This window comes from Diplotaxodon limnothrissa, linkage group LG7 (assembly GCF_057381915.1).
Source record: "Diplotaxodon limnothrissa isolate DT_005_m linkage group LG7, D_limnothrissa_male_GT1.1, whole genome shotgun sequence".
Taxonomy (NCBI): Eukaryota; Metazoa; Chordata; class Actinopteri; order Cichliformes; family Cichlidae; genus Diplotaxodon; species Diplotaxodon limnothrissa.
The window spans coordinates 7,635,074-7,647,537 of NC_140602.1; the positions used below are offsets into that span (position 1 = coordinate 7,635,074).

The 12,464-nt window shown below is 38.7% G+C and overlaps 1 protein-coding gene across 1 annotated transcript in view; it reads left to right on the forward strand.

Moving 5' to 3' along the window:
* furinb (furin (paired basic amino acid cleaving enzyme) b) overlaps nucleotides 1-12,464 on the forward strand; it is a 98,410-nt gene that overhangs the window by 54,320 nt on the left and 31,626 nt on the right. The window contains exons 4-6 of the mRNA XM_085357295.1: nucleotides 4,204-4,299; nucleotides 5,917-6,045; nucleotides 6,428-6,504. Of these exons, the coding sequence (XP_085213421.1) occupies nucleotides 4,204-4,299; nucleotides 5,917-6,045; nucleotides 6,428-6,504 (302 nt within the window). The remainder of the gene's footprint in view (nucleotides 1-4,203; nucleotides 4,300-5,916; nucleotides 6,046-6,427; nucleotides 6,505-12,464) is intronic.

Here is a 12,464-nt window from a genome sequence, read left to right on the forward strand (position 1 = left end):
TAAGTATGAGTCACAAGAGGAACAAGAGGGTGGGGAAAAAATGCATTTGTCAGGGCCATGACTGATTATTTTCAAGACAGTGCGATTCCTCCTCCTTATATTGTTTCATTTTAATCTTTTTCAAAGGCTTGAAAAAACTAAAGTGATCCAATAATTCACAAGAAGAAAATCAAACGAGATGAAGAATATCTGTTTTCTGTTCATCATGTCGTGAATATTCCTCGATATTATCTTCCAGACCCTTGAAGAAGCCATCATTGATTTACAGCACCAGCGCAATATGTGTGTAATCACCTCAAAATAAACCATGCTCGTCGTAATGTCTGGCTCACTGATCTTTTTATTGTTGAGACAACACTAAAGCTGCAGAAGGGAATATGCTTTCAGTGTCTGAAGCCTTGGATATACAGACAGTGCTTGTTAATGCAGGGTTTTTCGTGACTCAGAGTGGCCTTTCGGGGCGGACCATTCACATAAGTACATTGGTTTATGCAGGGCATAGACCATAAAGGCAGTGCGTATGTGCCATCTTATCTTATTATGAATGTTATTTCAGATTCTTATTTTATTAATTTTTCTTTATTAAAAGGATCAGAAAGTCCCATTTTCAAAAAGGAAAGAAATTCAGTTAAATCTTTAAATAAAAAAAATTCAATTTCTTCTTGGATCTGGATAAAATCTCTTTAGAGCAGAAATTGTAGAAGAGCTGGTTGAGAAAATGTTGTAATAATTATTACAAAATCCTCCAATGACAATGATAAATTTAAATTTGATTCATATATATCTATATAGAGCCAATTCACAACAGTCATCTCTGTGTACTTTACATTGTAGGGTCAAGACCTTATAGTACTCTACCCGTGAGAAAAGGTATTACTTGTTGTAATTTATGATAACTGCATGAGAGGCTGCCTTCATGTGTGCAGGCTGCATTACCAGAGGCATGTAGGAAATGTAAAAATGGGCAGCTGTAATGCAGTGTAATATAGTGCATTAAGGAATAAAGGAAGACAGATGCCTTATCCACCGTTACTACTCAGAAATTGGCCAGTGGTGTACCATTCCCGCTCCAGTGACATATGCCGTTTCTTCTGGATGGTTTGTTCATTGTATTCCATCATCACAGTCCAATTCCCAGCAGCAGGTGCTGATCTTCATACTTGTAGACTACCTTTACATGGTAATCAGACTCTCACATCAGCGTGCAAACCTGAGATCAGCTTTGCAGGCTTACAAGTGCTGCTGTAAATAGATGAATGTATATTTAATATCTGTCTTTATTGAAAAGTTAAGGTAAACAAGTGTACTTTCAATAAAATCATTCTTTAAAAGACGTGTTGTCTGTTTTTCTCTTGTTGCTTTTGACACTTTTTATTGTGAAATAATTCCATATCAAGAAATAATATTGGAGCTTGTGCAGCATGGCTAGTCTGTAAAATCAATTACGGAGCATCAAAGGCTATTGACTAAATAGTTTGTGAAATATATGGATCTCAATGATGCATGAGATACCCAAAATTTGTTACAGTTTTTTTTCTTTTTTCTTTTTTTCTTTGCATGCTCTGTCTCCAAGCAACCCCTCCTGCAGTCTGATTGACACGATAGTTTCCTACAATAACAAATTTTTAGTTATTTCAGTCCTGAGCTCAATATGACATTTTCAATTTAGCTTCAAATTAAAAGGCCCCCTGTGAGATTTCCTGCTAAACAAACTAGGAATGTTTACATTCACTGCTAAACTTTCCAAAGCATACTGCAGACAGAATAATACCCTCCTTATTAACCGTCTCGTTGATATGTTTTTCATGAATATAATCATGGTGTTTTCAGCTATAAGTCCCAGCCTTAGTAGTTAGTGGCATCAATTTATTGGTGATTGTCATTTGATTAGATGTATTCATACAAATAGCAATGGAAAAAGTCCCTAAACTTATCTTTTTCTTTCCTTCTTTCTCTTTAAAGTGAGCCACAGAGCTATAGATCAAAGGACAGTGTGTCTTTTTTCACTGCTCTCTCTCTTTCTGCTTTGCCAACAACTCCAGCATGACTTCTTCTTAGTCATCAGACATGAAAACCCTCAGGACACACTGAGAGAGATGGAACAAATGTTTATTGCTCAAGCAGATTACAGTGCTAGCCCTTGTGGAGACCTCCTCCTTGTTTCTTGATTATTTCTTTGTGCAGGTGGTTGTATTTGTCTAGTCTTTGTCCTTGCCCAACACTTGAAGTATATTTTTTAATTTCCAAAGATCACTTAATCTCCAGAAATAAACTGATTCCACCTTTTTTCTTTTTTCTTTTTTTTGTAGTTATTAAGCGGAGGTCGTCTTGCTGAAATGTTGCTCAATTTGCAAAAGAGATTGCATTAATTATGTTTGAAGTCAGCTTTAGCTATAAATGAAATGCTGTTTATCCTGTAGTCGATGGCTGTATGCAGATTATCATGGGTGGTAATTTTGCTCCGTTAATAATGTGGCGGGCAGTGGGCAGCAGTGCGGTGAGGTCAGACATGTGCAGTTATAAATGTAATGAAATGAGATAAATGTTAATTAGTCTAGGATCATTTCAATGAGGTTAATGGCTGCATTCTCTAAGGCAAAGTTTTCAGCTGGGTTTGGAGCTTACACCCTCAGCAGCTGTACTCAACACATTTTCTTTCAGACCCCGTGCTTTACAGAAGCATATAATCATGAAGTCGAGCAAGTAGAGAAGCCTCACCATTAGAAACAACACCAACAGCAGCAAAGCGATTGCAAAATGCTAAAAAAAATCCACTGAAAAGACCTAAAATAGTTAAATAGCAAGTTGTACTTTGACAGTCTGCATTGTAAAGGAAATTCAAAAGTTTAGTCACGCTTCACTTGAGTGTTCTCCATGCAAATAGAGCAAGTTTGGGCTTTTTCACCTTCAACAAAAAAATCAGCAAAGGATGCATTTATCATTGACAATAATAATAATGCAGAACAGCATTTGCTCTAAGTGCTGTAGAAAATAAACCTCTGCTGTAAGCTCACTCAATCGACTGTCTGCAGATTCCCTCTGCTATAGTATAATTTCAGCCCAAGTCAGTATTTGAATTGTATTTTCAGTATTTTTGTCCTTATTTTAAGAAAGTTAACTTTTGTGTAGTTACACAAGTATAGCAAAAAACAAAAAGCAATGCCCCAGTGCATTATTTGTGTGTTTTCTGTATAGATGACAAGTTGACAGGTGACCATGAGGTAAAGCTGCTCTGCATAAAAATAAACAAAACCCCGTATAATTATGGGGTTATGCTTGTTGGAGGTGGGTGGGCTGTTTGGGTTTTGTTTTAGGGTTTTTAATTAAATGGATAGACTCAAAAAATAATAAAAAATGAGAAACGTATCTTCTAAAGCTTTTCAGATAGTGAAATTGAATTTTTATGGCGGATCCAAAGTAATGGAACACACCACAATAATCAATTTAACCTTGTTTTAATAGTTGTTTTTAATATTTGTCAATCATAATAGAAGTTAAAATGTGATTATTTGCACACCCCTACAACAAGGCATTCCTTGTTAAGCATATGAATGCTGTCCTTTTATTATTTTTTGTCACGGCTTGAATATAAATTGCTGACCTAAATGGGTCTATTTAAACTAGGTCTCTTTTAGCATTCTTACTACTGTCTCATGTACTCAGAGTGTTCAGAATATATGGGTATTAGCATGAAAACCCAAATGTTGAATGGCATTAACTGATTTGCTGTGTGTCCTGTTAACATTGTGTGTTGCATTGTTTTTTGCAACTTCTGAAGCAAAACCACCATATGAAATTTACTATGTGTGATATTAGCAAGACTTGTTACCCTTACTTACTGAGCCTGAGCAGTTCCCAGCAGCCCTCCCAACTTCAAAGGCCCCTGCTCAGGCACACTGTACAGTAGCCACCTTCCCTGTGCATCTGAGCAATGAACTAAATTAGATTTTCTTCACATCTCTGCTTCTCTTTCTAGTTATTACTTTTTGAACACAGCTGGGACCGTGTTTTCCTACATCCCCAGTCTGTGGGACACAGCAACAATTTCTCAAATTAGAACATTAATAATGACACAATATCATGAGGATTCCTGAGTAAACTGTGCTTTTTCTTTTTGCGTGTGGGTTTGCTTGTTTGCTTTGTGTGGGCATGCTGTTTGTGTGTGTGCGTGTGTGCACGCGTGTGTGTGCCTTGACAATCCAGGTCCTGTGGACAGAGCAGCAAGTGGTGAAAAAGAGGAAGAAGAGGGATGTGTATGAAGACCTAACGGATCCTGATTTCCCTAAGCAGTGGTACCTGGTGTGTAGACTTCCTACCATCTATCTCATTAGTTTGACATTATTACTAAAATGTTAAAATTGGGAAATGGAATAATTAAAATGCTTATGAAATACCATACATAATGAGATTTTCAGTAGCATGGTTCTAGTTTTCTAAAAGAGATATCTCTATGCTTCACCAACAAATAAAGTGGGTGTACAGTCAGCTGACTATATAGTGGCTGCTTCTCATATGCATTTGAAATCCCACTTTACATTTTCAAGCCCTCTCTGTATTCAATCATTTCAGTAGCAGCCTGTAGGAATGCCTGTTTTCAAGCTATATTCTTTGTTGAAGTGGAAGATTTATATTTAAATACAGCTGGTCTGGTAAGCATAAGATGTGTTGCTCCGTTATGGGCTATTCTTTACCTGGCCTGTTTTAACCTCCTGCAACTTTTTTTTTCTCAGTCAAATATATAATGTAGTGCCTTCCACGATGTTGAGTTGAATGTGCAATTACATGTCAGGATAGATCACCTGTGAAGCATCGATAGCATATAATGTTGCCTCCATGTCCGTTTCATTATTCGCAGTTTTTCTCAGAGATGCCTCAATTCACCTTAATCCCCCCCCCCCCCCTTTTTTTTTTTTAACTACATAAAACCTCTGTCAGTTCAGCAGATTAATGACAACATTGACTATCCCAGACATAAATCACCAGTGAATAGAAGTTGTGGAACTACCTCTGCCATTCAGCATTAGACTTCTAATCGTCTCAGGCCTTAAACCCTTTTTTTCCTATTTCAACTACATTGCAAAGCTCTGGCTTAAACAAACAAATAAACAAAGCTGGTTTAGCTGAACGCACAAACCACCAGTGCTGCAGTTCTGTTTTGGTCACATAATAAATTTATGGGATTTAGAATTCTTTTATAAAAGGTTTATTTAGCACAGTCACTTTAGGGCAAACTTAAGTGATGTATTGAGTTGTGTCTGCCTGAATTTAATAATGTGTATTTAATGTATTCATAAGTTTCAGCTATGTGCACTTCAATGTGAAGTCAAAGGGAAACTGGAAAAAGAAAAGGAGGCAGAGGAGATTATCTTAATGTCTTTCTGTTCCCGTATATCTGTGTTTATTTGTAACCATCTCTGTCAGCTCTCGCACTCACCTCTCCTTATTCTTCAAGCTGTACAGATTTTCACTTATTCCTCGAAATCACGCTTTACCGCTGCCTTTTGTCTGCCTCCCTCCCTCTCCTCTCGAATGCTGCCGAATGTTATTTCTTCAGTACGAGAGGCAAATGCTCTCTCCCCAAGATGCCTGACCTGCAACAGGTTGTCTTTCTTTTTCACTGACAGCAAAACAACAGTAGGATGTTCACAATGGGCAACTCATCCTGAGGAGGCAGACATACCGGGGTGATGCATTAAAATGGGAGTTTAAAATGTTCATGAAGCACCTCTGATCTCCCCTCGTATCTTCTTGGTGTCAGGTGTATCAAGCGATGCTGTTTTTAATAACATGCAGCAGAGAAGGTCTTCGCAGAAGATGTAGGACCTTCTTTCACTGACAGACCTTTTCTGTCATTTTGTCTCGGAAAAGTCAGTCATGGCAGATTGACAGCTGAACAAAAGCCTTTGTCTCTTCCAGTCCAACCCAACACATCAAGATCTGAATACAAAAGCAGCCTGGGCTCAGGGCTACACAGGAAGAGGTGTAGTGGTCACTATCCTGGATGATGGCATTGAGAAGGACCATCCCGACCTCATAAGCAATTACGTAAGTCATAAATTTCAAATAGCAGAGATGGAGCCGGACATGTTCTTGTCCCAAACTTCTCAACACACGATGCATTTTGAAACCAATTAACAAAATGTCTATTTTAACTGGTGATGATAAAAGGGCAACTTTTTGATATGTATTTTAATTTTCATGCTATTCAGTAAGAATTATAGCCACTAAAATTTCGTACTTCCTTTGTTTTATTAGCTGTATCAAAATCATCCAAAACCCTTGTGCACACAAAAGGTCCGACCGACAGCTTTTCAGGGTTTTTTTTTTAAACATTTAGTCACAGAGGAAAAAACAATTAAGCGAGCTCTTTAAAAGAAATGTAAAATCACTTGATTGGTGTCATAACCTTTTCTTATTTCTCTTTTAGGACCCTGAGGCCAGCTATGACGTAAATGATGGAGATACTGACCCTCAACCAAGATATACACAACGAAATGAGAACAGGTAATGTGCTAGCAAACTTGAAATATACATTTTTATTTAGTGATTAAATAATTTGGAATAGACTGTCCACCTCTTGTTTTATTAGTTATATTTTGCTCCCTGAAAGCTGTAGTTATCAGGGACTGGTGAGAAAGAAAGTGGATTCCGCTTTGGGTCCAGTGCTTTTGGCTCAGGCATTTGCATTCAGAAACCAATTATTTAAGTGTGGAAGTATGGGTGCAGTCATTCTGAAATCTCTTGAAAGACTGTTCCCCTTTTTTCTTGCTTCAGCACACAACTCAAGTTGCTGTAGCATCAATCCAGCCCATAACGCTCCACCACCAAAATAGCACTTATTTGTTGCCAATACAGCTCTTGTTTACTTGCCCCCCATTAACTCATGCTCTTCCCAAATACAAATACAGACCATTTTTTCCCTTCCAGTCTTTGGTGATCACTTGAAAACATGTTTGTCCCAATTTATTGATGGAACACTAAAGCGTCAGCAAGAATGAATCCTTATCGCTCATCCCCTCCTCTCTCCCCATTTCTCAAAACGCCATGGTCCTCTGCTTTTGTCCAATCCCCCCTGGAGCAGATGAGAAGCTGCATCCCGCCTCTGAAATGCACAGCAGGATTTGTCTCAAATCTCTCTCTTTTCGTGCCACTAAGTCTTTTTGTGGTTGTATGGTTGTTTTTCTTTGTTAGTTTTGTTTCAAAGGATAGTATTTCCAGTTACAGTTGGTCAGAATGAAAGGCCCAATGGGCTTAATGTTTTTTTAGTTGTTGTTGTTGTTGTTTTTAAAAGAAATTATTAAAAGCTGTTAAAATAAATCTGCTTCTTTACAGTTGCTTTTTGGTGCTTTGACGTTTGTCACTTTAAGCAGCTTCTGTTGTTCGTCTAGTTTTGCTTGTTTTTTTTCTGTTATCATCCAAAATATGATCTGTTCATCTGCAATATTTATTCATCTTGAAAGAGGCTGGCATCTGCAATTTTTGCACAGACGCCTGTTTCTTGTCCTTGCCGACAGCTTGAGCAGCCATGCAGAGCGAATCCAACCTTTCCTGTCAGTGTATCGTAGATCCCACTCTGTCGTGCTGATCGAACAAAGCACTACTGGAGGGGATTGCTCTCTGACTCTGGTTTACTACAGCTCCCAAACTGCACCATGCTTATACTTTCCAAACATAATAAAAACATGAAATGCATGGGTTTGCACTTACACACGTTCTACTGCTGCTGTCGGTAGAGCTGCTAGAGTAATTATCTTACATTGGATCAATTTCTGAGCATAAAATGAATAGCAAGGGTGTGTCTTTGTGTCTACAGTGTGGAGCTTTGGTGTTTGGAGTGACCTGTGGACAAATTATATCCAATGAGTTATGCAAATCTCCACAAAGCAATGCAGGCTGACAGTGAGTAATGCTCACAACCCCCTCACAAGGAGATTATATGAATATATTCATAGGACAACAAAAAGCAGAGGAGACTCGGAGGAAGGCATTTTTCCACAGTCATGGAGGCCAGTTCATTTGTACTGATGACACGCAAGGCTGATTTTTCAATTCTCATCTCAGGCGTTTTTCTATTGAGATGCTCTGTCTTGACTTGGCAGTTATTCTTGGAGGGGAGTGCATGTTTAGTTGAAGGCCAGTAATTCATTTGTGCTTCATCAATAAAATATTTGTGTTCATCATTATCAGAATCGGGGTATTAATTCTGATAACGGCATGGATATTTATCAGTCCAGCTGTGAATAAGGAGAGTTTTAATGAAAATTTATCGCAGCACGGTTTTAATACATTTTGTATTTGTGAAAGATTCTAATGAAATTCCAGCTGGGCCCATAATGATACACGGTAACACTGGTTACACAAATGTTAGGACAGTCTAGAAAATGTAATTTAAATCAATTGTGTAAAGGCTGAGCAAGGTTAATGTATATGCCATTTTTACATTTGATGTGACTGACATTAAAAAAAGAGACGACTACTGAAAACGTTATGCACTGCAAAACATAAAACATTTTGTGAAACATAATTCACAATAATATGATTGAAGTCCATCTCGACCACTTGATAACAATGTCCTACATGGACATCATCCTTCAGCCTAATCAGGTTTTATGTATGTGGCTAGAGATCGGCCACATACATAATATGTCAAAGGTGGAGGAGAAGAGAACTCGTAGGCATTCGCCTACTGTGGAGGCAAATTTTAATTCATGTCTGCACCTTCAGATTCAAGGTGATACCTATGTTTCATCATCTGCGCAGAGGTCCCCTCCACCAAAGAAGTGAAAACAAGAAGGAAAGAGACAACGTGACCAGCATCTATAGAAAACATCATCCCAATCCTCTTCACCTCAGTCCTCGACTCCTGAACCAAAGTCAGGACTGTACCACATGAAAATCTGCATAAAAATGTTTATTTATTCCCAATATTGTCACAATTACTTATTGTCAGCAGATCAGACACGTGACCCCCTCCTGTCTCCCGACAGCTGACACTGAGCCAGTTAAACAGCATTATGCAAGCTAATGTTGAACTCAAGTGTCAACTCAATGTGCACATTCTCTCTGATAAACAGTTTGATTACATTTTCACATCGTATGAGAGTTTATTTGCCAAGTGTCCAAGTCAACCAATGTTAGATCCACTTTACTAACAGCAGCTAACATCAGCAAAAACAGCAGTGGTTAGCTACAGAAAAGTTCAGGTTATCCCCAACAACTCACCTATTTTTCTCATCGGGTGGAAGTGAGTTTCACCGACTTGACGACTCCTTTCACAAAGTTTTACAGCTTCCTCCGGGGTAAACAGATGTGGACACATATGGACAGATGAGATAAAGAGAAGACTGGCCGACTACATTTACTTTTTGTCCTACAGCAGCCACTGTAACTAGAATTGTGCACTCATGTAAGAAAAAAAAGAGCTCAGTTAACTGCAGTCTGTAATCTACTGACCTCTAGTGGTGAAATTTTACACACTGTAACTTCAGGTATTTCTCAACCTAGAACGTTTTAAGCAATTTCCATTTTAGGAGTTGGGATTGTTACGATTTTATTGACACCAGTGTCACTATTGATTCTGCTGATCCATCTGGTTCTTTATCGATTTTCGATATTGATTTTTAGCTCTGCTTTATGTGAGGGAACACATGCAGCTACGTAAGTTTTTAGCTTTATTATCTAGACAGAACACTAATGCTAGCTGTAGCATCAGCCTCTCGGTAAACATCTTGAATGAAGAAAATTAGAGAATATTCGTAGGCTTTCTTTGCTAAAGAAAAATGCACAAAGTACCGTATTTCCCGGACTACAAAGCGCACCCGAATATTAGCCGCACAAGCTAAAATCAGGGGAAAATCCTGTTTTGTACATACATTAGCCGCACCTGACTAAAGGCCGCAGGTGTTTCAATGTTGACTTATCATATGTAAGAAAATATGCACAAAGGGAATTGTCAGGAAAGAGATGGCTGTTTGGAGACACACCCCTTTTATTAATATTTTGAAAAACAAGTTATGGGTACATATTTGCATAACCTTTTAGGTATATGTACAAGTAGCGGTAATTACAAGTAGGAAACATGTACTGTGCGTCATAAATGAGTAACAAATGTAGTACATAACAATAACCTACAGCACACCAGAAAAATAGATTCGGACTACCTTTTAGGCTCAGGTGCAGCGACACGGCTTTAACAAGAAGAAAAGTCAGTCATTCACCACCATCTTCCTGCCCACTAAAACCACCAAAGTCCTCTTCTCCAGTGTCGGATACAAACAGGCTCAGGATGGCTTCGTCATCCACTCTCCGCTTCTTTCCTTCGTTGTCACTTTCAAAACCAAAGAAATCCTCGTTGTCAGTGTCAGAGTCGAACACCCTCAGAAGGGCCGTGGCGGTGTCCTCCTCTCCATCATGCAGCATTCAGCCCTTCGAAATCCGTTGGTGATCGTGGATGTTTTCACACTTTTCCACGCTGTCAGATTCCACCGGTGGAGTTGAGCATAACTTGCTTTTCGCATTGTTTTTCGCGCTACTTGTACGGCACTATGTTGTCTGGCGGATGGACACGTGACCAACACACCACTCTTGAACCCCGATACTGTGTGTCTGATCACATGCCCTTCCGCCAGGCAACGTAGTGCCGTACAACAGCGGAACAAACAAAACAAATCGTCTTACGATATGACAAAAATCATGGACAATCCATAGAAAAGCCGCACCTGACTAAAAGCCGCAGGGTTCAAAGCTTGTGGAAAAAGTAGCGGCTTATAGCCCGACAATTACGGTATAACACTAATGTTATCATATTGCAGGATATTCAGTGTCATTTACAGATGAGCTGCTTGATTGGACAGCAGCAGTAGCACTATTAAAACATCAAATAACTGACACTCATATTTTGTAGATGAGCATTTCAGCCTCTTGCTGGTGTTGTCACTCAAACGTGCAATAATTATTTTGCAAACATTATAATTAGTGTTACCTTGGTTCTTTTGTAAAACGAAGCTACTACTTTTTCTGTGCTGTAATATTGTTTGTTTGTTTTTTGCCAGAATTGAGATATATGCGTTTTAAAAACATTCATATTTTGAGTGAGTAACTATATTGCAATCAGATTAGCCTGATTTTATGTATTTCCCCCACCTCTAAATTCTTGACAAGGTAAAAATTAAGGATAATTCAGTAAATCACTCTCTTGGCAAGCTCTCGCTAAATGCAGCCACATTCATATCATTCTATTATTCACACGTCGAAACTACACACTACCGTGCAGATTTTCAACGTTTTAATTTTGTGGTGATTCATTATTCTCTTTCATTTTGTTTATAACAGCTTATATTCGTTTTTTTCCAACAAAAAACAAATAAAGACAAATGAAGAGAAAGGTTTGAGTTTCCCAAGGCACATACAGTATGCATAACCAGGCAATTCAGCTCACCTGGTTACTGCCCCCTCTTCTTCAAATGTATTCAGCCACCCACATACAATATACTCTGTTTCTCTAACTTCCCTGTGGAGAGCTATTACCTCCTATAGAGAACCTTTCACAGGGCTTCATTAACTGAGATCCATATGCCTGCATGGGAGAGTGTGTAGTGATTACAAATCAACCCATCATCCTCTGAATACTGAATGGTTAAACTCAAAGCTAAAGGTTTAGTGGCTAATCTGGATGATGGCATTGAGAAAGACCAAGAAAAGTGTTTGCATGCTTCTCTTGCCCCAATAAATTCCTCTGTCCTTGGTGGAATGTGGCTATTTGTTTCTCTGATCATGAAAGCACTTCTTTAGCAAAAAGACACAGACTAGAGGAATGTAATTGTACCCGTTCTGCACAAGCCTCGCATTTTAATTTTAATTTAAATTATTAATTTGTTCTGACATTACTGGGGGCTGGGCAGACACCCCCTGCATCAGATGGCTGCGGGATGCGTTACATTTTTTAAGAGGTAAAGTAGTATGTAACTTTTATTGGGGCTCTTTTTTCCTGCTCCTTCAGTTTCCTACTTGATTGCTTGCAGATAACACATTAAAGAGAGTGTATATTCTTACACATATTCTCTTTAAAGGTTTTTTGATTATGCATGCACTCACCAGCCACTTCATTAGGCATACCTGTTTAGCTATTTACTCAAATATCTAGTCAGCAACCCGGTACATATGGTCAAGACAACATGCTGAAGTTCAAATGGAGCATCAGAGTGGCGAATAGGGGTGATTTGGGTGACTTAGAATAAGATATGGTCGTTCATGCCAGATGTGCTTGTCCTAGTATTTCAGAAACACTGAGGTATAAAGAGAACGATCTGTAAAAGAGGAAATATTCAGTGAGCGGCATTTCTCTGGGTAAAACTGCTTTGTTGATGCCAGAGTTCATGGTAGAATGGGCAGACTGCTTCGAGCTGATAAGCTAATAAGACAACAGCAACTCAAGTTCAAAGCCAATTGTTGCACCCTAGGTATGC